Here is a 23,925-nt window from a genome sequence, read left to right on the forward strand (position 1 = left end):
GCCGCTTTGAGACTCCTTAGGGTAGTGATAAAGCGGGATATCAAATCCAAACTCCTCTTCTTCTTCTGTACATCCCCTTCATGCAGTTCTTACCTAAATACAACAAGAAAAAAATGATGAATGTTGGAAGACTCAGGACAGGTAAAAGAAATGATTTCTTCATGTAGGCCAGAGTTGGCCTGGGGGATCTGTGGAATAGGAGGCATTGAGGACCACCAACCTAGATGGCTCTCAAAGAGGACTGGACAAATTCATGGAGGTCTGTTGATGGCTCCTAGCCATCATGGCTGTGCTTGGCCTCCATGGTTGGAGGCAAGATTGATTCTGAATGCCAGGTGCTGGAGACCCCAGAAGGGGAGAGGGCTTCTGTGCTCAAATCCCGCTTGTGAGTTTCCCACAGGCATCTGATTGGCCACTGTGAGAACAGGATCCTGGACTAGATGGGCCCTTGGCCTGATCCAGCCAGCAGGCTCTTCTTTCCTCCTGGAAAGACCCCAAAGGCCCATTACTGATGGGATTGCAAGGGAATGTTTGAGTTCTGGCTCTTCCCGAGCATCTAATGCAACACAGAAGGGTTTTTAAGAGGCCAAGCTAAGCACGATCCTTTCGATAAGGTCTGGTTCCCATGTATCTTGCTATGTAAACAGAAGTGATGTCAGTGTCGGACCTCCAGACTCTCACACTTAATTAGGCCATCAATAGCAGAAGCCTTGGTGCTGCATTCAACGGTTCAGTTCTTTGGCAGTGGCCCTGATCAGGTTTCTTTCTTGTATATGTGATTGGCAGAAGCATGTCACACTCTTCAGGTCTTGATCGATGACATTTTATCGTAAAACCAGATATATGGATTGTTTGGAATCTAGTTGTGCTTCCAAGTTCACATCTGACCTCATCTCTGATTCGCTAGCTGTTTCGTCTTTATTACCTGCTCAGCAGTTTAGAAACAACCACCACCAAATTGAATTATTTGTTGTTATACAGTGGTACCTCAGGTTGTTATGTTGTTATACAGTGGTACCTCTGGCTATACAGTGGTAACTCGGGTTAAGTACTTAATTCGTTCCGGAGGTCCGTTCTTAACCTGAAACTGTTCTTACCCTGAAGCACCACTTTAGCTAATGGGGCCTCCTGCTGCTGCTGCGCTGCCGCCGCACAATTTCTGTTCTCATCCTGAAGCAAAGTTCTTCACCCAAGGTACTATTTCTGGGTTAGTGGAGTCTGTAACCTGAAATGTCTGTAACCTGAAGCGTCTGTAACCCGAGGTACCACTGTATTTTAATTCCATGCAAGCTGGTGGATGGGGTTCTCTCCTTGCCTCACACATACAAGAAAAGCGACTCTGTGAGACAGGTCAGACCAGGGGGGCCAACTTGAATAAAATATTGGGGGGCCCAGGTAAGCCCCGTCCCAAATAATCAGTCACATTTTTATCAGTCACACATAAACCATTTGAATGGCAATGCCCATCAATTTTGGGGAGCCCAGCCCCCTGAAATATTTTATTGGGGGAGTGAAGGGCCCCTGGCCCCTAGGAGTTATCTCCTATGAGTCAGACTGAGAGACAGAGAGCGGCCTAAGCACACCCAGTGAGCTTCATGGCTGAGGGGGAATTTCAGCCCAGCTCCCAAAGTCCCTCTCCCCTGTGTCTAACAATTGCCTAACAATCCATCCCTCTTCACAGAGAATTTTGGGAATTGTAGCTCTGGGAGGGCAATAGGGAGATCTCCTAACAACACTCAGCACCCTTAACAGACTACAACTCCCAATATGCTTTGGTGGGGGCGAGGGGGAACCATGACGGCTTAAAGTGGAATTGGAGAGTTTTCAATATACGGTCGTACCTTGGTTGTCAAACAGAATCTGTTCCCGAAGTCCGTTCAACTTCCGAAAACATTTGACAACCAAGGCGTGGCTTCTGATCGGCTGCAGGAGCTTCCTGCACTCCATCGGAAGCCGCGTTGGATGTTCGAGTTCCAAAGGACGTTTGCAAACCAGAACACTCCCTTCTGGGTTTGTGGCGTTTGGGAGCCAAAACATTCGAGTCACAAGGCGTTTGGGACCCAAGGTATGACTGTATGGTATAAATGTGGCCTCTAAGATATGCAGCCACAATCTGTGCATCGTGCTCCACCCCAAACAAGAAGGCAAAACCCTAGGAAGGCAGAAATAAATAAAAACACATGCAAACATTGCACATGCGTTCGAAATCCATTGTTCTCTTTTACTCTCCTTCCCTTTCCCAACCAGGCTAGCCACATCCACCTGTTCTTTTCTAATCCTGCACTGAGCCACAAACCCCTTTTGAAGCAGGACAGGTGGCAAGGAGGCAGCAGGCAGGGTGGGGCAGGTGGGGGCCATTTGCGTTCCTTTGTCTCGTGTGCTGCGTGTGGCTACCCACAGAAAGCTAGCAAACAAGCCCAACTAAAATAACAATAAAGTGAGCAGCATAGTTGGGTGTCCGGATACGGAGTGGAGAACCAAGTGGCTTCATTTGTGACGTTTTTGCCTACAGGGCTGGACAAGAAGCTTGCATGCTTTTGTGTGTGAGGTACAGGATGAGACCCCCACTTACAATCCAGGCAGCTGGTGTGCAGGGAGGAGAAACCTTATCCCTGCGTGGGCCGCGAAATACGGTAAACGTTTTTGCTACAGGGAAGGGCTGTCGCCCAGTAAACAAGAGTATCTCCTTTGCATGCAGAACATCCCAGGTGGAAGGCACCATGTTGGCTTTTCCTCCAATAACGTAGAACAACAGAGTTGGAAGGGACCCTGAGGGTCATCTAGTCCAGCCCCCTGCAATGCAGGAATGTTTTGCCCAATGTGAGGCTCAAACCCATGAGATTCAGAGTCTCATGCTCTACCGATGGAGCTATGCATAGTTCCCTGCTGCTTATATCTTTCAAGCGGTGGCCTGCATCATTTACGAAATGCTTTAAAATGGGATTAAGCCAGACTTCAGCAGCCTAGTGGCCTCTAGATGTTTGGCACTACAACTTCCATCACCCTGACCATTGGCTGTTGTGGCTGAGGCTGATGGGAGTTGTAGTTCAAAACATCACAAGGGCACCGGGTTGGTGAAGGAGGTTTTTTTTTATAATAATTTTTATTGCATTTTCAATTTTATCATAATCCCAGTTTCAACACACAATTCAATAAACTCAAACATTGCTCTATCTGAGCATTGACATCCTCCCGCCCCTCTTTCTGACTTCCATTACTTTATTCTTAGCCTTTCTATAACCACTTTTTTACCTTCTCTCCTATTTTTGTATTTCCCCTCATTAAATGTAAATCAGTTCCTTATATTCTCATTACAAAACATTTCAACTCAAACCTACAAACGTTTTCAGACGTTTACAATGTTCTTTCATATATAATATAAATTTGCTCCAGTCCTTTTGAAACAGTTCGTCACGCTGATTCCGGATCTTCCCCGTCAGCTTTGCCAACTCTACGTATTCCACCATCTTACTCTGCCATTCTTCCAATGCTGGAAGTTCCTGAAGTTTCCATTTCTGAGCCAGGAGTATCCTTGCAGCCGTTGTTGCATACATAAACAAATTCACATCCTTTTTGGGAATTTCTTCTCCAATTAAACCTAACAAAAACGCCTCCGGTTTTTTATTGAAATTGTATTTAAAAACCTTTTTTAATTCATCATATATTATGTCCCTGTAGGCTTTCACCTAGGTACACATCCACCACATATGAAGGAAATTCCCCTGAAGGAGGTTCAGCCTACTAACAGTTATTACCTGTGGTGGCTATATGGACCCCCTTCCCCACATTTTAGAGGCAGTGTACCTGGAAAGTAGCCTCAAACCCTACTTGCAATTGTGCTGTCACATCAAGTCAAACCTTGGGTACCAAAATCAGATTTCACACAGGTGCCTCTTACTAGATTTACAAGTTTATATACAGATCCCTGGCAGGGCTCCTAATACAGGCCTGCGTCAGGTTTTCTGCTAGGCCAGGGATGGTGAATCCATGGCTCTCTAAGGTGCTGTTGGCCTTGCAATGCCCATCATTCCCATGTTGGCTGGGGCTGATGGGATTTGGAGTCCAACAGCACCTAGAAGGCAACAAGTTCCCCAACCAAAGGAAGAGAGGCAGCAGAGGAATCTGGAACCTGGGTCATTGTTCAAGGTACGGTGCACAGTTATCTCACAGCAAAGGTAAAGGGATCCCTGACCATTAGGTCCAGTCATGATTGACCCTGGGGTTGCGGCGCTCATCTCACTTTATTGACCGAGGGAGCCGGCGTACAGCTTATCTCAAAGTACCTGAATGCAAAGTGTGATCTCTGTGGCCGGTTTGGGTCCTGAATTTCGTGCTGAAGAAGATGTTCTGCAGGGAGAAGAGGCAACGGCCTTTGCTGCATGCATTCATCTGCTCTGGGTTCAGCAGACAGTCACATTTTCAGCCCAAGCCAAAAACCAGAGCCGACGCCTGGAGGGGAAGTCTGGGGAGGGGACGTGCGCCTGGAGTCCACCGTATTCTCTAGGGAGCTGCCCTCTAGTGAAACAATTAGTCAGAGATGAAAGGGGGTGTCTCCTGCCCTCCAGAAGGGCCTTCTGCTGCTGCTGGCATGCGTGCTCTCCAGAGCCAGCGCAGTAAAAATACGGTCTGCACACCAACCGCAATCACTGTCTTTTGCCTGAAGCTAAAGAGGGAAACTTTTGGTAATTCATTTATGTGGGGCCTTGAAGACTGGAAGGCATTGTGGAGCTGACAGCCCACAGACCGTGGACATGCCAAGCTGGACAGACAGGGCATTGTGGCCGACACTGTGTAGCAATGGCAAGGAGCAGGTTGGCAATGCGGCGAAAGCAGCAGCTGGCCTGACAGGGACCCAAACATCTGTCTGATGTTTCTCCAGTCATTTGGGAAATTTCCAGAGGGCTGTTGCCAAGGCACTGGGAGAGAGGACGTCCTTCTGGTCTGATGTCCTTTTGAAAAGGGTCTTTGATTTGTATCTGCATTCCTATTTCAGCATCTCTGCAGATAAGGCTCCATGCAGTGTGTTTCCTCCAGGGATTTTAAGCATTCTGAATACAGAATCCTTAAAAATTAAGATTGCACCCATATCTCTCTCTCTCTCTCTCTCCCTTCCTTGACCCCAGCTTGCTAAAAGAACCAGCATTTTGCCACAATGAGTTTAGATTAAATGAAAGGTTAATGGCTTCTAAAATTCCACATGGAACCACCTTGTGTTAAAATCTGGGAGTATCGCAAATCTCTTACAAAAAAAAAAGCATTTCTGTTTCATATGTGAAAATTCCCACACCCTTATTAACTGGACAACATTGGTTTCCAGATCTAAGCAGCCCAAACCTTCATGTGGACATGAACTTTTCGTCCAATATATTGTTGCAAGCATTGTATGAGAGAATCTAGGCTTTTGTTTAGCACATTGATTTATTTGATACACCGATAGATTGAAGCTGCTTGCCTAAATGAGCAGCGATGGCCTTGGATGGCTGATAGCAAATCTCATTTGCTTTGATGAGGGCTAGAAAGGAGTTTGGAATGCTGCCACCCAAGGAAACATTAAATATTGTTAGAAGCATGCTACATATTGTTAAGGCACTTGGGATATTTTGTGGATTTTTTCCCAGAGAAATAAATAAGTCTGGGCTTTATTTCCCTAACTGGTTGGCAAGAAGGCTGCTTGGGAATAGAGACCTCAAAAGCATGCTTTTTGCTTTTGAGAAACTGATGCTGTTTCCAAAACAGCTTGTCTGCTTGACTACAGTCTTCAGCTTATTGGCATGCATCCTCAGGACATGCACTCATCTATAACAATCATCATTCAGTGTGCAGAATCAGCAGTAGATACTGTAGTGTCTGGATGATACCCCAGCTGGGTCCCTTCCAGACCTCCTTGGAATCTAGTAGAAGAGGCTGATGAACAAGTTCCTGGCTTTGGCTGGCCAGTTAAGTATTGTGATTTGACATATCCAAAGAACTTGCTCTGTTGCCATAGAGACAAAGAGGCGGGGCTTTTCCCACCTCACCTAACTGGATGCCACACCATCCTAGGATGGAGAACAAGAGGCCAAGAGACCTGTGTATAGGAGAGTTGTGTGTGAGTTTTGAGCAAGGCTGGAAGTGGGGACATCGAGACATGTCTGCCCCGTACTGAACCCAAGCTTCTAGCTTGGGGTTCCCTTGGAACCCTTATGGGGAAGCAGGATATTTTTGGGTGTTAATGCTGTGAGCCCCTCCATCCTACACTCAGGCTGTATATATGTATAAAGAAAACCATGTATCCTAAAGACTCCACAGTCTCCATTGACCTTCATTCCAAGGAAACCAAAATCGCAGTAATCATAGGCACCACTGGAGTCTCTGGCTGCCTGGAGATTGGGGATGAACACAACAGTAGATTACACAAGCACACTCACCCACATAGTGCCGTGTTTGTGCTTTTCCTCAGGAGCTGTCTCTTATCTGCAGCCATCCAATGTTGCTGGACTCCAACTCCCATCAGCTGCCTCTACCACGACCAACTGTCAGGGATGATGGGAGTTGTGATCTAAAGCACAGAGATGGCACCAGCTTAGGGAAGGGCTGCCTTAGAAGAACACAACTGGTTCTGTGCTATTTCTGACCTCGAGGCCTAACCAAAATGTGTTTGGCAGCACAGCTCATTCTCCTGCGTGAATTATCTCCGAGCCTCCGCACTTGAAATGTGCATCCAGCTCATTCCAGGAATAGAGTCCACACTTGTGACTTGGCTCGTCATGAAATGTTCAGCTCCCAGGGCTATCAACCGACAGTGTGCTTCTAGCTAGCAAACAGCCCTGCCTTGAAAGGATTTATCAAGGAATTAACCCAGTTAACAATGCTGTACTATGGATGTTTTCCCAGATGTGCATCCCACTGAGTCTAATGGAGCCTACCTCATTTATTACAACATTTTGACAGAGGTAGCGTTTGGCTAAAGGTCTTCAGAAGATGGCAGTTTCTTTCCGCTAAATAACAAAAGACAAAGCTTTTTATGCATAGCTTGAGAGATAATCTTAAACACATTTCTCCAATCAGGAGATACAACAAGATTCTTGCAGGGGGATGTTTGGCAATCCAACATCCTTTGGGGGCTTCCTATAAGGGTAGTTGCTTAGGCATCACTTAAGAAGAGAGGAGAGGACGCAGATTTGCAGGACATTCGCGCATGATTGTGTGCACACATGCACACAAAATTTAGAATAATCACTGCCTTTTAAATAGAAATGCATGACATCTTGCCATAGTGGGGAACTGTGTGCCATAGAATCATAGAATCTTTGAGCTGCACCTACATGGATGGAAATGATCAGGAAGATAAAGAAGCCTCTGACTCAGATGCTGAAGTAGATCAGGGTCTTTTCCAGGGAGTCTTCTCTTCTCATGAAGTAGCCAAAGTATTGGAGCCTCAGCTTCACGATCTGTCCTTCCAGTGAGCACTCAGGGCTGATTTCCTTCAGAATGGATACGTTTGATCTTCTTGCAGTCCATGGGACTCTCAAGAGTCTCCTCTAGCACCAGAATTCAAAAGCATCAATTCTTCGGCGATCAGCCTTCTTTATGGTCCAGCTCTCACCTCCATACATCACTACTGGGAAAACCATAGCTTTAACTAAACAGAGCATGAGTGAGGAAGCTGTGGCCCAAGATGCTGCTGGACTCCAGCTCCCATCAGCCCCAGCCAGCACAGCCAATGAAATAACATGATACCCTCACATTTTATTTGCTTATTTGGATATCTAAACTGCTTAAAGAGTACATAATTTTATAGCTTGGAACAACAAACCTATTAAGAAAAGAAGGATACATCAAATAGAAGGCTGTCCTCTGTAAAGTAGGATACAGGGCCATCCTAGGCACACCTCTGGCCGTCTTTAGTCCGAATCAATGCTGTTCTTACATCATAGTATTGTAATGAGTTTGGCAGGGTCAGTTTGGATGATGCCATGGGGTCCCTTCCAAACTTGCTATCCTGAATCTGTGAGGGCAGGGTCTATAAGAGGAAACCTGTCAGACCAGTTCCTTTGTCTAAGGACTGACATCTGCATCTTAAAAGAGCGAGTTCTGTTGCCATAGAGACAGATCTGTGGGCATTTCCCCACCTCACCTGGCTAGATGCCACAGTCATCCTAGGATGGAGAACAATGGGGGGTGGTGGAGTTGTTGTTGTGTGTGAGCTTGACTGATGCTGGAAGCTAGAGACCCAGAGGCAGGCCTTGCTCTGTGCTGGGCAGTGGTCTCCTCTGGAAACTTGAGGGAGAAGCAAGATCTACTGAGGGGATAATGCTCTTTGCCCCCCGGAGCCTCCTGGAACTTGGAGACTGAGGTCTGCACAACAGTATTTTAGCCAATGGCAGGTGGCAAAAAAGATAGTAAACATTTGGAAAACTAGTTACAGGTAGGTAGCCGTGTCGAAACAAAATAAAAATCTTCCTTCCAGTAGCACCTTAGAGACCAACTAAGTTTGTTATTGGTATGAGCTTTCATGTGCACGCACACTTCTTCAGATACTGGGCATGTGGCAGGTGGAATGGGAGTAATTACGGGTCTAAAAACAGCCAGTTCATCAACATGCCATATGTCTACCACATTGCTGCAGCTTAATATATTTTTTTATCATTCATCACAAAGTGACTGTGCTCATTATATCCATCTCCATTTCCACTGAGAAATGATCTTCGTATAACACTGGGATGCATTAAGGAAGAGACATCTGTTTGCCAGGCTGGTAAACGCAAATGTCTGGTTTACACTGTGCCTGCAGATTTCTTCTTTTTAACTTAAAATGGCACAAGTCCCTTGCAAAGTGCCCAGCAAGTCGTTTAAGTAACAGAGTCCTGGTCAGTTCAAGGGGGACGTCCAGGGTCTGCCTTTGGAGATATGATCAATATAAGGTTGGTGCCTTATGCCAACTGCAAGCAGCTCCAGTCACTAGGGTCAAGCCTGATAAAAACTGTGGTCCAAAAACATCTGGGCAGCCACATGTTCCCTTATGCAAAAGGGGCTGAGGTTCAACCACTGACATCTCCAGGCATGGCTGCAAATGTCCCAAATGAAACTCTGGAGAATCAGTGTAAACAACACTCAGGGGTGGATTAAGACCTTTAGAGGCCCCAAGCACCTAAAATATTTTGGTGCACCCATATATATATCTATTTCAAATTGTAAACAATAAGAAACCATAAAATAAAATTTTATTTTTTGAAATGAAATGAAACCTACAGTAAGATGGAAAATGTTTGGTTTTATATACTTCCACTTTATTTATATTTGATAATTTTTCTCCTACTTTCTCTAATTGCAAAGCCTCTGATTAGATTCTCAAAACTTATGTAACACATCTGCTTCTATGCTTGGTGGAGATAAGGCACCCAGCCTGCCTTGTTGCGTAGTTGTTCTGTTGGGATTTTTAATAGACTTCAACTGAGAAAATGAACGCTCAGCTGAGCAACTTGTGACCATTAATGTTAAAAATCTGGCAATGGGAAATTTCTGTGGTGCCCCCGCCCTTCCCTTGATGCCCTAAGCATGTGCTTATTTTGCTTAATGGTTAATCCAACCTTTGCAACACTTAGTTAGGTGAACCAATGGGTCTGACCGCATGCAGTTCTGGTCGCCTCACTTGAAAATGGATATTGTAGAGTTGGAAAAGGGCAATGAAAATTATCAAGGGGAGGGCGTGGCGGCCTTTTGTGGGAGCCAGTTCCATAGTTTAACTCTGCACTATGTGACATCATACATTTGTATCTTGCTTTTCCACCCAGCTGTTCAAGGTTGTGGACATTATCCTCTTCTCTCCCCGCTTTTATATTTGCAGCAGTCCTGCAAGGCAGGCTTCACTACAGTTGATGCATGTACATTTGTTGTTGTTTAGTCGTGTCCAACTCTTCGTTACCCCATGGACCAGAGCACGCCAGGCACTCCTGTCTTCCACTGCCGCCCGCAGTTTGGTCAAACTCATGCTGGTAGCTTCGCGAACACTGTCCCACCATCTCATCCTCTGTCGTCCCCTTCTCCTTGCGCCCTCCATCTTTCCCAACATCAAGGTCTTTTCCAGGGAGTCTTCTCTTCTCATGAGGTGGCCAAAGTATTGGAGTCTCAGCTTCAGGATCTGTCCTTCCAGTGGGCACTCAGGGCTGATTTCCTTCAGAATGGATAGGTTTGATCTTCTTGCAGCCCATGGAACTCTCAAGAGTCTCCTCTAGCACCAGAATTCAAAAGCATCAATTCTTCGGCGATCAGCCTTCTTTGTGGTCCAGCTTTCACTTCCATACATCACAACTGGGAAAACCAGAGTTTTAACTATACAGACCTTTGTCGGGAAGGTGATGTCTCTGCTTTTTAAGATGCATGTACAGAAGCAGCAGTTATTCTCAATAGGGTGGGATGGGGAGTGCAGGGGCCCTAATCCACATACAGCGTCTGACGCCCAGGAAATCCTGTTGGCAGCCTTGGAAAGACCTCCTTGGGTGACCTAATCACACCTTGTTTGCCTCTTATGCTAAACCCTCACTCCGCTATGAAACTCACTGGGTGACTTACACCAGTCACGTCTCCCAGACGAATTTACCTCACAGGGTCATGGAGCGGGAATAAAATGAAGGCAGAGGAAAACCATGCAGCCATCCATGGTGACCATCATCCAGCCACAATCTGACCCTCTAGCCCCAGAGTATGGCCTACTACTCTTTCCAGAGGGATGTTTTCCAACCTGCTGAGCTTCAGAACTTCTGGACTGCCTCTTCCTCACCTCCCCAGAAGGACTTTTCGGGCAAGGAAATTGAGGCATCCTTTCCCCTCAAAGCGCCTGACCCTTAACACACAGTTACACCATTTGCAACAGCTATGCAAAAGGGCACAATAATAATAATAATAATAATAATAATAATAATAATAATAATAATAATAATAATACACTGCACATCTGGCTGGGTTTCCCCAGCCACTCCGGGCGGCTTACACATAGCTGTCAACTTTCAGATTTGAAAGTTTGCCTCACAGGGACAGTCTATGGGATATCTAACAATCCAGGATAGCAGTGGGAAGAGGTGCTGGAATAAGGGAATTTCCTGCAAAAAAAGGGAAGGTTGACAGCTATGGGCTTACAGTACATATAAAAGCAAAGTAAAACGTCAAACATTAACAACTTCCTGATACAGGGATGCCTTCAGACCAAGCTAAGCTTCTCTGTGTCCTTCCAATTTTAGTGTATGTGCTGCCAAAGCGAGCACATTTTACACATGCTCAGAGAACCGCTCTCCACCGAGTCCAGCACAGAGAACGGGCTTTTAGCTTGCAGGGTGTGCGTGTGTGTCTGTTTTCCCTGTTTCAAAGCAGACAAAACAAAAAAAAATATTCTAGTGGCTGTTTTGCGAATGGCAGGAGCGAGGAAGAATGCCTTTCCAACACGTTTTTTTTTTAAAAGCACGCTTTCTCTCCAAGCGTGGGCTGGACCCCTTCCGCATAAAACCCCACCGCGTCGCTTTGCCTTGTTGCAAGCGAGCTTTACGACCAGGGAGACCCTCCCTCACTTTAATAGCCTCCGTCCTCCCCGCCCCGCTTTACCAAGCCACGTGGGAGACCCGCCGCCACCTTCCAGCCCGGGGGCCCCGCGTCCCGCAATGTTGCAACGTTCTGAGCCCGCCCCCTCCCTCGGTGGGCGCGGCCTAAGCCAGCCACTCAGAGCAAAGGGGCGGGGCCGCGGAGAGAGGAGTTTTTAAATCGCGGCTGAGTCGCTGCAGCGAAGCGATCGGCGCTGAGCTTGGCGCGCTGGGAGGAAGGGGAGACCCGGGGCGGGGTGGCTGGTGCTGCTGTTTCTGCTGGAGCGAGGCAGGGGAAGTCTTTGCAGGGCTGTTGTGCCTCGCGCGCACCTGGGCAGCGGTGGTTGTCTCCTCCCCCCCCCCCCGCTAAATTTGCACTTAATTAAAACTGCAAAACCTCCGAAATCCGCGATGCTGAAAAGCTGCGGGAAGAAGCTTCTGCTGTCCCTGGTGGGCTCCATGCTGACCTGCTTCCTGGTGCTGGTGGTGGACCAGCAGAAGGGGCAGGTGCTGAGCCTGGGGGGCGGCGGCGGCGCCGGCCTCCTCCTGCAGCCCTTCGAGGGCTCCCGCGGCGACGCGGCGGGCTTGCGAGCTGCGTTGCCCTCGGGGCAGAGCCACCACGATGTGCGGAGCTTCAGCGCGTACTTCTCCAAGCTGGCCCGGGGGAAGGCGGAGGCGGCCTCGGCGGTGGGAGGCGGCCCGGAGGAGGGGAGGGCGGCCCGGCCGCAGCTGGAGGACATTTCGCCCCAGGATGTCTTCATCGCCGTCAAGACCACCAAGAAGTTCCACAAGTCGAGGCTGGAGCTGCTGCTCGATACGTGGATCTCGCGCAACAAGGACATGGTAAGGAGATGGGGTGGCGGGGGCGGGTCTTCCCACCTCCCAGTTATGGGATGGATGCTGTGCATTTATTTTAAAAAAGATGAACTGCCAAAAAAACCCAACAAAAACCCGATCCCCTGTTGCTGGAAGACTTGTGGCGGTGTTGGGTGAATGCACTCTGTGCATGCTCAAGGGTATACTCGGCTTGGAGCATTGCTGGCGGTGCCAAAGCTGAGCTTTGGGACGGGAAATGGGTTGAGGGGCTGTGCTGTGGAAACTCCCGCTTTTGGGGGTGCTGTGTTCCCGGGCAGCGTATCTTCCAGGCTGAGCCTTGACCTGGAAATGAGTTTGTGGTGGTGGCAAGGAAGCCCCGGGGAACCCGCTTCCGCGCGCGCAGAGGCCCCTCGGATCGCCAGCACCCATCCAGAAAGCGCGGGTTGCCTGCAGCGAGTGGGCGGCTGCTGCACGGTGCCAGCCCGTGCCAACGGCGTGCTAATGAGCAGGAAGGATGCGGGCTGGCGAGTAACTGCAAGCCCAGCGCCTTGATCTGTGCCGTCTCCGCCCTTGCCCCCCAGGGAGGGAAAGTGAGGCACGCTCCTCTGCCACAAGCCCACACAGCCAGCCTCCCTCCCTCCCTCCCTCTTTTGCTGCCCTCCTATAAATGGTTTCAGTCAAGGGAGGCTTATTTCGCTTACTTGAGTGCACACACACACACAGGTTTTCGTTTTGTGGCTTTCATTGTTTCCACGCGTTACAGCAGGGCAATAGTACTTGCTTAAAAAGAGAGGTGTGTATCTGAAACTTGACATGCAATCCCTACTCTGAAATGGGCAGAACTGCTCTGTGGTTGACTCAATGGTGAGAGGCACTCTGCACATGCTCAAGCGGTCCCTTCCTCCCCAACCTAACCCTTTTCAGAATGTGGATGCCCTGTCAGTTACTCTAAATGCATTTCCCCCCCTGCAAATGGAGGCAACGGGGCAACATAATGTTATCAGTTGAGATTCTCTGATAAATTGAAAAGGGTGTTGGATGGGGTGAGAGATGCCTTGTTCTCCCTTCGAGTCTAGTTTGCTCTAGGTACTGTAATTGCTACAAAGTTGGTCAAGGGGAAGTGTATGGACCCAAACACCCATATTGGATACCTGTTAGGGCAGACAGGTGTGCAAGGTTTTGAGCAGAAGAGGTTTCTATTCAAAACCTTGCATGCCTATCTTTTCTCCCAGCAAGAAAGCATTGCACCGCGCCACTGCAAGCAAATGTGCATGCAATTGCCCCACCTGAGCCTTACGAGGTTCTTGCCACTGTGGCTGTGAATGCTACCCTTGAACTGCTTTGCTAGGAATTACCGTAAGTTTTCCAGCAGCAGCAGATTGAAGTGCCCCCTGTCCCAGTACAGACCAGATGTGATAATAGCACTTCAGAGACAGTGTGTGTCTCTGCCAGGGCCACTCCAAGACATTTTGGCACCTGAGGTGGACCCCAAACTGGTTCCTCCCCCCTCCCCACCAGAGAAGAAGGGGTGAGGGAAGATCTACATCAGGATCTGCTGTCCCTGTGGATCCTGCCATGTGAGATGGTCACATAAATTGTCTCATGGGTGGATCAGCCCTGGTTTCTGCTACATTTTAAAAACCACTTTCAGGCTTGATTGAGGGAATTCTAGGGGACTGTCTGTCCTTCTGTCAAACAAGGCAAAACAAGGCTTCTCAGCATGAAAGGGCAATTCTAAGGGGAATGGCTAACAGTTTGAATCTGGTGTCAGACCAGCTTACAAGGTGGAAAGTAGAATGATGATGATGATCATGATTTTATTTAACACATTGGCTTGTGTAGCTGGGCATTCCTGTGACTGTTAGGTTAGGTGGAGCTGGCCTCGTGTCCCTTAGTTCAGGCTTTGCAACGTGGTGGTGCCATCCAGATGTTTTGGACCACAGCTCCCATCAGCATCACCAAAACATCTGGAAAAGGCCAGGTTGGCAAAGCATCTCTGCAAAGTTTCCCCCTTGGTGTGACTGCCGGAGAGCTGCTTCATTATTTAAATCTGCTCCCTAACAAACTGATGGCTTTAATGATTCCCTCTTCTCAGGCTCTGGTGCCTGTTTATTCCCTCCTCCCCAAATCTTCCCCTCCCTCTTTCTCTTCTCTGTGTTCTCTCTCTCAGGAAGATTGGAGACTGAGGAGCATGAAATGCAATTTGTGTCGCTGGACTGGGCTTTGTCAGATGTAAAGCAGAGACTTAAGACCAGGCTCATTTGCATAAAGAAAAAGGGGAGGGAGGGGGGGAAAGAATTCTCAGGCTTGTTTTAGAGCCAAGAGGGGGGATGTCTTCAGTCACCAAGTGCCCCCCTTTCCTAAACTGTGACTGGAATTCCAGGATGCCCCCAAAACAATTGGAGATGAAGAATTGGGAAGTTTCGTGGCTTAAAAAATTAGCATTAAAGTGCTAGCGATTCTCAAAAATTATTATTTATACAACCATCTTAATTCTCCAAATGCGGGTTCTTTTTTCATTCTGCCCCTGTACACCAACACAGGATGGGTTTTCTTTTTACAGGTGGAGAAACTAAGGCAGGACAGAGAGAATGACCATTGCTGATGGTGAATTTTAGCACTGGTTTGATCCACTTTTGTCCTGTGGATCAAATTAGTGCCTGATGTTGCATCTATACAAATGATAGCCTGGGAGCCTGAAGTGTGCATGTAAACTACTTGGTAGCTTGCACACGTCTGCCACAACTCCAGAAAAATCTTACTGCTACCCTATTTTTTTAAAAGAAACCAGGTGCAAAAGCGACACAGAGGCAGTCACTTGCGCAGTACTTTGTAAACCCCCAGTTTTACAGTTTTCCCCGAACTCAGAGGAGTGCAAAAGCCAAAGGACAACTGCTTTCTGCTCCATGTATTATCGTGGAGAAAGCAGCTATCATTGACCACAATCCACAGTATCTATGATCTCCCTCTGCTGTTGGAGGCTGGGAATCCCAGGTGAGCGGAAGCAGAGAGCTGTTGCTCCTTCTTTCTGACTTCCCACAGGCACCTGATTAGCTACTGAGAGAGCAGGATGCTGGCATTGATGGGCATTTGATCTGGCAGGGCTCTCGTTATGCCCTTGCGCAGGGAGTAGGAATTGGGTCTGTTTGCTTCAAACTGAGGAACGAGCAAAACATCCCTAGTGGTTCAAGCATCCCTAGTGATAACTCCCTTAGCCTGTGGCAGCAGTGCCTTGCTACTGCTGAGCCATTGGTGACCCAGCTGGGTACCCGGGTCTTGAGAGCATCCTTCCATCTCTCTCATGGGCCATTTCTCATGGTCACTTTGCGTCTTGGCCACACAGCAGAGACGGTCCAGTATGGATCTCTAGCCGCTACACATGTGTGGGAGCCCAGAGGTGGGCGATGCCCCCAACACCTACCGACAATCCTGGGAAAGGCTGGCCCCTTTCCCCCCTTCACGGATTCCGTCTTTCTTCTGGGTTTTTTGTTCCGCCTTGTTTGTCCTCTCGGCCTTCCCAGAGCCTAGCGGCTCTGCTCTCACGCTGTCTCCCCAGGCAAGCTAACAAAGCCCCTTTTCTCCCGGGGGCTGAGAAAAGACTCGGCAGAAAGACTCTGCAGCCGCTTGTGTGGTGCTTTTCCGTGGGAACGGAGCGGAGGAGCTCGCCGGAGCTCACAGTGGCCAGGTCAGGTTGCCTAGAGATGTTGTGGGGTGGGGGGTGTCAGGGGGAAGTGGGGCAAAAATCCAGATTGCCTCTTCTTGGCCTGGGTTTCTGAGTGACACCTCTCTCCTCCAGTGCTTGAGGTGTAGGCAAACTGAATTTCCCAAAGCCCGTCTTGCATCACAGCAGAGAGGAGAATTGGTGAGATGTCCCAACCTCTCCGTGCAGATTTGCATTCTCAGGTTCAAAGACTGACCTTCGGAATCCTGAAAGTTTTGCATAATGCAGTGGCCTCGGGGGAAGACTATAAACTCACTTTGCCCACCCTCCAGATTATTTTTGAGGCTACAGCTCCCATTAGCCCCAGGCAGCATGACCAAAATATCCAAAATATCTGAAGGGCACCAGGATGAGGAAAGTGCTGTAAGCCAAAGCTTTGTTCAAAGGAACTCCTTTGATGGATGGCGCTGGGCTGTGAAGGGTCAGCAAATCTTGGCCTTGCTACAGCGCAGACTTAGACTAGTTTAGGGGTGATTGGCACTGTAGTTTTGTGCAGTGGGGGGGGGGGGCGGGACCAGAGCTAGGGACCTCTAATGGAACGATCAGCTGGCTGCCTTGCCAAAATGCTCGGCATTCTCTGGGATAAACTCTTAGTTAAAACTAGCCTGTAAGCTCCACTGATTTATAGCTTTGATAGGAGCTGACTCTTTGCTCGGAGGTAACCTGAGTTTGCAACAGTCTTCTCTCTCTCCGCGCCCCCAATATGTGTTCTGTTTTTAAGTGGATCGGGGCTCCCACACTTCCGTATCAGTGCTGATGTGCTGCAACAGTAGCAGGTGATGGTCCTTTGTGGATATATCTAAAACCTGAGCATGTCACATTGTGAACTGGATCAGACAAGCGGCCAGGCTCACAGGCTCTCCTTCCTCCTCTTTCCTGGAAGAGGTTCAGAAAAGGGAAAGCCAAATGAATCAGGTTGGGGAGCAAACTCCGCTGGGGGAAGGGTTACAACATTTTGGGCTTCCTGGTTGCTGGGGGGAAATGAGGTGAATAAGGGAGGATGGTGGCAGAGGTACGTAGAATGAGGCGTGTCGTGGTGGAAGTGGATTGGGAGAAGCTTTTCTCTGCATTGGAGGACAACCTGAACGCTGGGAGATTAGGCACAGACCAAAGGAAGTTCTTCTTCACAGAATGCTATTTTGTTGTTGTTGTTGTTTAGTCGTGTCCGACTCTTCGTGACCCCATGGACCAGAGCATGCCAGGCACTCCTGTCTTCCACTGCCTCCCGCAGTTTGGTCAAACTCATGCTGGTAGCTTTGAAAACACTGTCCAACCATCTCGTCCTCTGTCGTCCCCTTCTCCTTGTGCCCTCCATCTTTCCCAATGTCAGGGTCTTTTCTCTTCTCATGAGGTGGCTATGGAATCTGCCAACACCACATGTAGGGATGGTCGCCCACATGGATGGCTTTGGAAAAGAGGATTAGAGCAATTCATGAAGGATAATCAGTGGCCATTGGCCATGATTGCATCCTGCCTCTGCTGGTCTGTTGCTGGAAATCTCAGGTGGGGAGACATTGTGCTCAGGTCTCACTTGTGGGCTTCCAAGAGGCACCTGGTTGGCCCCCAGGAGAACAGGAAGCAGGGCTATGTGGGCCTTTGGCTGGATCCAGCAGCCAAGCTCTTCCTACAACAGTTGATCTCTTGATGTACCCTCTTTCTCGGGGGGGGGGGTGGTGGAATTGAGTTGACTGTAGCCGTGGGGCCTCTCTTCTCTAGACACCATTTCCTCCTCCTTGTCTTCTCTGTTCCACATTAGCACAGCTTCTCTGTGGCATGGAGACTTTTACAGGCTTCAAGCAGAGCGGGGAATTCCTTGGGAATTGCCACAGTTGCATCTTGCCATTGACATGTGGGTGGAATCCCTTTTCACGTTCTGTAAAGATGAGGGATGTCTCCCCTGGACTCAAGACACGCTTCAGTTCATGTACGTTGCCATTGTACACATGTTCTGCTTCAAAAGTCACCTCTGCCATCATAAGAGCATAAGAAGAGGGTCCATCAAGCCCAGTGGCCAGCCAGGTGCCGGTGGGACACCAGCAAGCCAGACCTGTGCACAAGCGCAACTCTCGTCTCCTGTGACGTCCAGCAACTGGGATGCAGAAGCATCACTGCTTCTCACCATGGAGCCAGAGCAGGGCAGCCCCAAGACATTTTGGTATCTGAAGCCAACCACAGAATGGCAGCCCCTTTCCCTCCAGGGATGGTGGGGTGAGTGAAGATCGACTTCAGAACATGGAGGGAAATGGCTGGTGAAAGGCCCCCTGTGAGAGGCCGGGAAGGAAGGATCTCTCAGGGTGAAGGAAGAAAGGGAAGCCCCCTTTCTGCATGAGACAAGGGTCTCGGACACTGTGGTCCAGCTCCAAGGGCCTTCTGGCGGTTCCCTCCCTGCGAGAAGTGAGATTACAGGGAACCAGGCAGAGGGCCTTCTCGGTAGTGGCACCTGCCCTGTGGAACGCCCTCCCACCAGATGTCAAAGAGAACAACAACTACCAGACTTTCAGAAGACATCTGAAGGCAGCCCTGCTTAGCTTTTAATGTTTAATAGGTTATTGTATTTTAGTGTTCTGTTGGAAGCCTCCCAGAGTGGCTGGGGATACTCAGCCAGATGGGCGGGGTATAAATTATTATTATTATTATTATTATTTTATTATTATTATTATTTATTAAGATTTACCATTGGGAAAGGGCAGATCCTAGTCTCGTAGCCATTGATAGTCTTCTCCCTCTTGAGTTTGCTCAATCCTCTTCTAAAGTCATCCAATTTGGTGACCCGTCGTTGCTTCCTGTCGGAGTGAGTTCCACAGTTTAACTAGGCATGAAGAAAGAATTTCTCTCCTCCTGGATCTTCAAACTTTCAGCTTCAATGGAGGCCCATGATTTGGAGTTCGAGAAGCTTTTCTCTGCCCACTTCCTCCATGCCCTGCGTACATCTATAAACTCCCACCCATGTCGTTTCTTGCTTGCCGTTTCTTTGAACGAAAGCGCTGTAACCTTTCTTCATGTCTCCATGAAGATTGTGTTGATGAAACAGCTTTCCCCCTGAAGAACTTAGACTGTTCTTCAGCTACACTGGCACACTGCCCTACCATGGTGCGTTGGGTGGCATCCTGGCATGGCCCTTTCTGTATTGCCGCCTCTTTAGCGAAGCCAACCAGCCAGCCGGGGGGAAATCATGTCAGCTTCACTGAAGTTCCTACACTGTCTTGGTTTCAAACTATTGCCGTGTGTTCCGCTTCTGATGTGCCTACCTGCCCTTTCCTTGTGTTTGTGTGCAAAGGGAAATGACTGGTGCGCAGATCGTAGGCAGCTATTTTGGAGTCGAGACCGAAAAGAAAGGAGAGCTCAACATGTGGAAAAAAGCCGTTTGCAAATGTTTGAGGGAAAGCTGCATGTTTGTTTTCCAAGTCTGCACACTGGAAGCAGAAGGTGGGGGAGTCTGCCTTAAGGGGTTTATCTAAAGCACGAGGTCTTGCTGCCCTCCCCCATCAACCTGCCATTTATTAAACATCTCCCTAAAGCTTATCCTTCCTCTTTTAGCTGCTTTCAGGCTGTTTGCAAAAGTGGTTGTGAGATGTTAAGATCTAAAACCGAACATCCTTCCTTCCTGTAGTTTGAATGCAAAGAGGAGGCAGCATGTTCAGGTCTTAGCTGTGCTTCAGAACCCACAAATGTGCAGTTGACTTACCCTATTCATACAGAATGAGCAAAATGTGTAATTTGGCAAATGAGTCCTCTCTCCATTTGACCTGGCATTCCTAAGAACCAGTTAATTCCCCAAATCATGAGAAGGGCTTCCTAAACCAGCCTTTTGGGGACGCTGGTTCACGGGGTCTTTTTTTAATTGCACATACATAGGTAGGTCAGGAGAATGACCTCTTGGTCCCCTGTTGGTTGAGACCATCGCTGAGCAGGCCTGGACAAGTGAGCTTTGTGACCTTGGTCCTGTTGTGAGGGGGGAAAAGAGTAATGCAATGAACTTTGTTTCAGGCTTGTAAGTGGTGACTAGCCTGATCGCCTGCATGGTGAGTAAGAATTTCCTCTGGGTGACTAGGCAGTGAGAGCTTCACAAGAGGGTCCTACTTTGGCCAAATACCAATAGCTATTTCCTGCAGATGCTCAGTGCATTTGTATTTATTTGATGAAATTTATATACAGTCATACCTCGGGTTAAGTACTTAATTCGTTCCGGAGGTCCATCCTTAACCTGAAACTGTTCTTAACCTGAAGCGCCACTTTAGCTAATGGGGCCTCACGCTGCCGCCACGCTGCCGGAGCACGATTTCTGTTCTCATCCTGAAGCAAAGTTCTTAACCTGAAGCACTAAATTCTGGGTTAGCAGAGTCTGTAACCTGAAGCGTATGTAACCTGAGGTACCACTGTACTGCTTGATTGTTATTAAACCACGATGGTTTACAAGAAATATGAAAATTTTAAATAAAAACAGTTAAAACCAATTTAAAACACTTCATGGTAATTTCAGTTAACAGTAGAAAAGACTGCTGTGCAGTCTCTTTTTATGTTCTTATGACCAGGAGATGGTGGAGGGCTTTGCAGTAAGCTTGTAACTTACATTTAGCTTTATGCACTAGCCGATAAATAAAGGGGGGGGGGGCAGCCGGAAAAAAGATTTTGGCAAATCCACCCACCATTGCACCCAATCTGTTTTGAATATATACAGTTTGGGCTTTAGGCGCGACCCCCAGAACGTAACCCCCACATCAGTTGAGGGCATACTGTACTTCCCCACAGTGTCTTGCAACAACCGTCCATATATATAGCCAGAGGGCAACTGTTTAGTTCCAGTAAATCAGCTCTGACTGTGTATGGTTCCCCTTTTACCGCCACCCTGCCGGGGTTTGCTGCCACGTAAACTGCGTACGGAAATACCCTCCCAGACACCAAAGCTGCTAATAACTTGAGGGCTTGGTGATGTTTCTAGCAACTCTCAGCAGGCACCGCCAGTGGTTGACCGCCGCAGTTAGAATAACTTTCAGATGAGAACCCATAAAGAATTACTTTACGTATGGAGTGTAGGCGGTTGCATTTGACACAATGCATGCACAGGGACTAGCGGTTAACACACTGTGCAATTGGATCCTGCCCCTTGTTTTGTGCACAAAGCAACTTTCTGACCCCACACCTATCAGTTTCCTGCTCTGCCTCTAAATGAAGATCTTGCACTTCTAGTAATGGGATAGCAGGATCAGTTACCTACTGCAACCTTTTGAAGAGTGAGCAGCCCTTAAATGAGTGAAGCTTTGTTAAAGAGCAGTCTCTGCTTATGGCAAACACACACTCAGAGATGCTCACAGGTAAGGAAGCAATAAAGTTGTCCATTGTAGGAAATACATAACTTGGAGAAAAGAGTTTGCGGTTCTAGTCTCACCAGCTGGTCTAGAGAAGAACAAGACAGCCATGCTTGCTCCTTTGCTCTCTGAAGACTGAGAAATGTGAGGAGGAGGAAGTTGTGAGCAGGATGCAACCCGAGAATATTGGTCTCATATGAGAGAGGGCGGGAGAGGGTTCGTTTCAAGAGGGTAAAGATATCTGTCCCTCACCCCATCGGTTTAAACCATGGGTAGGCAAACTAAGGCCCGGGGGCTGGATCCGGCCCAATCGCCTTCTAAATCCGGCCCACAGACAGTCCAGGAATCAGCGTGTTTTTACATGAGTAGAATGTGTCCTTTTATTTAAAATGCATCTCTGGGTTACTTGTGGGTCATAGGAATTCATTCCCCCCCCCAAAAAAAATATAGTCTGGTCCCCCACAATGTATGGGGGACAGTGGACCAGCCCCCTGCTGAAAAAGTTTGCTGACCCCTGGTTTAAACCCATGAGAAAAATCATATGCTCTAAGGTGAGTTGCACCCAAACTTCCAACAGCTGGACTACTTAACTCCCATTTCTGCAATACACACCAGCCATCATTTCCAGCTTTACCATCGTGAGCCTATCTCCAGCCTTGTGATTTTTTGGCCTACACCAGTGTTCCCACTTGGGTCCCCAGCTGTTTTTGGACTACAACTCCCATCATCACTACCTAGCAAGACCAGCGGCCAGGGATGATGGGAACTGTAGTCCAAAAGCAGCTGGAAAACCAAGTTTGGGGAACACTGTTCTGCAGTGTGTCCATCGATGCCAGCTGGGGCTGATGGCAATCATAGTCCAGAACATCTGGAGGGTGCCAGGATGATGAAAAGCTAGCAATGAGGACTCACATTTTCTCCCCTTCCTAGCTTCTCTTCTGCATCCTGCTGTAAACCAACCCCCGGCAGAAGCTCTTCAGATGATCTAGCCCCGAGGGGAGAGTCCAGTCCGTGGTTTTGGGCTGCTGTTGTTTTTTGGAAGTGGTTTCTTAAGAATTGTGGCCGATTCAGTGTGGAAATACTCTGGAAGCCAGAGGAGAAGGGAGAGGACTGCAATGCCAGGGAGCAGTTGGGGGGAGGGAAGGAGATGAATACAGATGCAAGCTAATCCAAACTTAGCAAATTCCTGCTGAGTCGAGGGATTTGCCTTAACAGGATCACACAAGAAATCGTCTTAGTGTGCAGAGCCGAAGAAGAGAGACCTCAGCGCCGAGGAAAGCGGGTGGTCTGGGTTTTCTGCCACTTGCAGGCAGCGCCAGCTGCGGATCTGGGGCTGCCCCGGGTCCAGTGGTGTGGAAACAAAGCTGGCGCAGCCATGGGATGACCGGCCCTCCTGGCATAAGACTTGGTCGCTGGAATGGGGTATTGTTCGATCTTTAAGCAGCAATTTTTTTGGACTAGCTTCTCCCTGGCTGCCATGCTTTGCTGCTTCATCTTCTTTAAAATGAGCTGCCAAGAGTCAGGCCTGCAGGGGATCCCTGCTGCCACCCCCAAAGTACATTTGCGCTCCTTAGTCCTAAAATGATCACTTTAACTGTAGCTCAGCAGAAAAAAAAACAGCTGCTTTGCATGGTTCAATCTCTAGCATCTAGGGCTGCGGAAGACTCCCCACCTGAAATCCTGGGGAGCTGCTGCCAGTCAGTGTGGGCAATGCTGCACTATAGATGCACCACCTGTCTGATCCAGCATAAGGCAGCCTATAAAGAAGGGCCCATAGCTTAGGGGTAGATCATCCGATTTGCATGCAGGAAATCCCTTGCATCTCCTATAGGGTTGGGAATATCCCCTGCCCGAAACCCTGGCTGCCAGTCAGTGTGGTCACAACAGAGAGTGGTGCAAGAGCAGCCTTTGGAAGCCATGAGAGCTTGAGATTTTGCTTTTGTGTGCATTGAAGTTATTCAGTCCCACATCCTATGCTCATACAGACATGTGATGGAATACAAGTGTATATACACACACACGTGTGTGTGTGCGCGCACATCCGCCCATCATGACTGACCTGCTCCACGTTCTCTTTTGCAGAACGGTTAAATAATTGCCTTGCCCTCCCCTGACTTTCCTCTCTCCGCAAGGCATGCATTTGCCTTCGGGACAGCGCATTCCTTAGCAGCTGCGGCTCCCAAATTTTCATAGTGCCTTGGCTGGAGTCCCTACCCTGAGGGCTAATAGCTAGCTAGGGTGCGTGCCATGCGCTCCGCACATGCCCCACAAAGCCCGGTGTGCTTCTGTGTACAGAAGAAACAGGGCTGTGTTTACTGTTTACACTCCAAACACAGGTGTGGGCCCTGCCCGACCGGATCCAGTGACCCAGTTCTCCCAACCAGTTCTGGCCACTTTGCTGGGGCAGAGTGGGAAGGACTTTTCAGTGGGAGTCCAGGTCCTGTCTCCCTACAGTCCTAGGTCTGGGGGTGGGGCGGGGGGGGTGCTGAGTGCCAGCGATTCCAGCTAAATTTAGGAGTGGGAGATTCCCAGA

General features: G+C 48.6%; 1 protein-coding gene across 1 annotated transcript in view; it reads left to right on the plus strand.

Moving 5' to 3' along the window:
• Positions 1-11,757: 11,757 nt before the first annotated feature.
• Positions 11,758-23,925, plus strand: part of LFNG (LFNG O-fucosylpeptide 3-beta-N-acetylglucosaminyltransferase) — a 29,249-nt gene continuing 17,081 nt past the window's right edge. The window contains exon 1 of the mRNA XM_081169674.1: positions 11,758-12,392. Coding sequence (XP_081025800.1) covers positions 11,961-12,392 — 432 coding nt within the window. The 5' untranslated portion in view covers positions 11,758-11,960. The remainder of the gene's footprint in view (positions 12,393-23,925) is intronic.

The sequence above is a fragment of the Podarcis bocagei genome, assembly GCF_964188305.1.
Source record: "Podarcis bocagei genome assembly, chromosome: 14".
In the NCBI taxonomy this organism is placed as follows: Eukaryota; Metazoa; Chordata; class Lepidosauria; order Squamata; family Lacertidae; genus Podarcis; species Podarcis bocagei.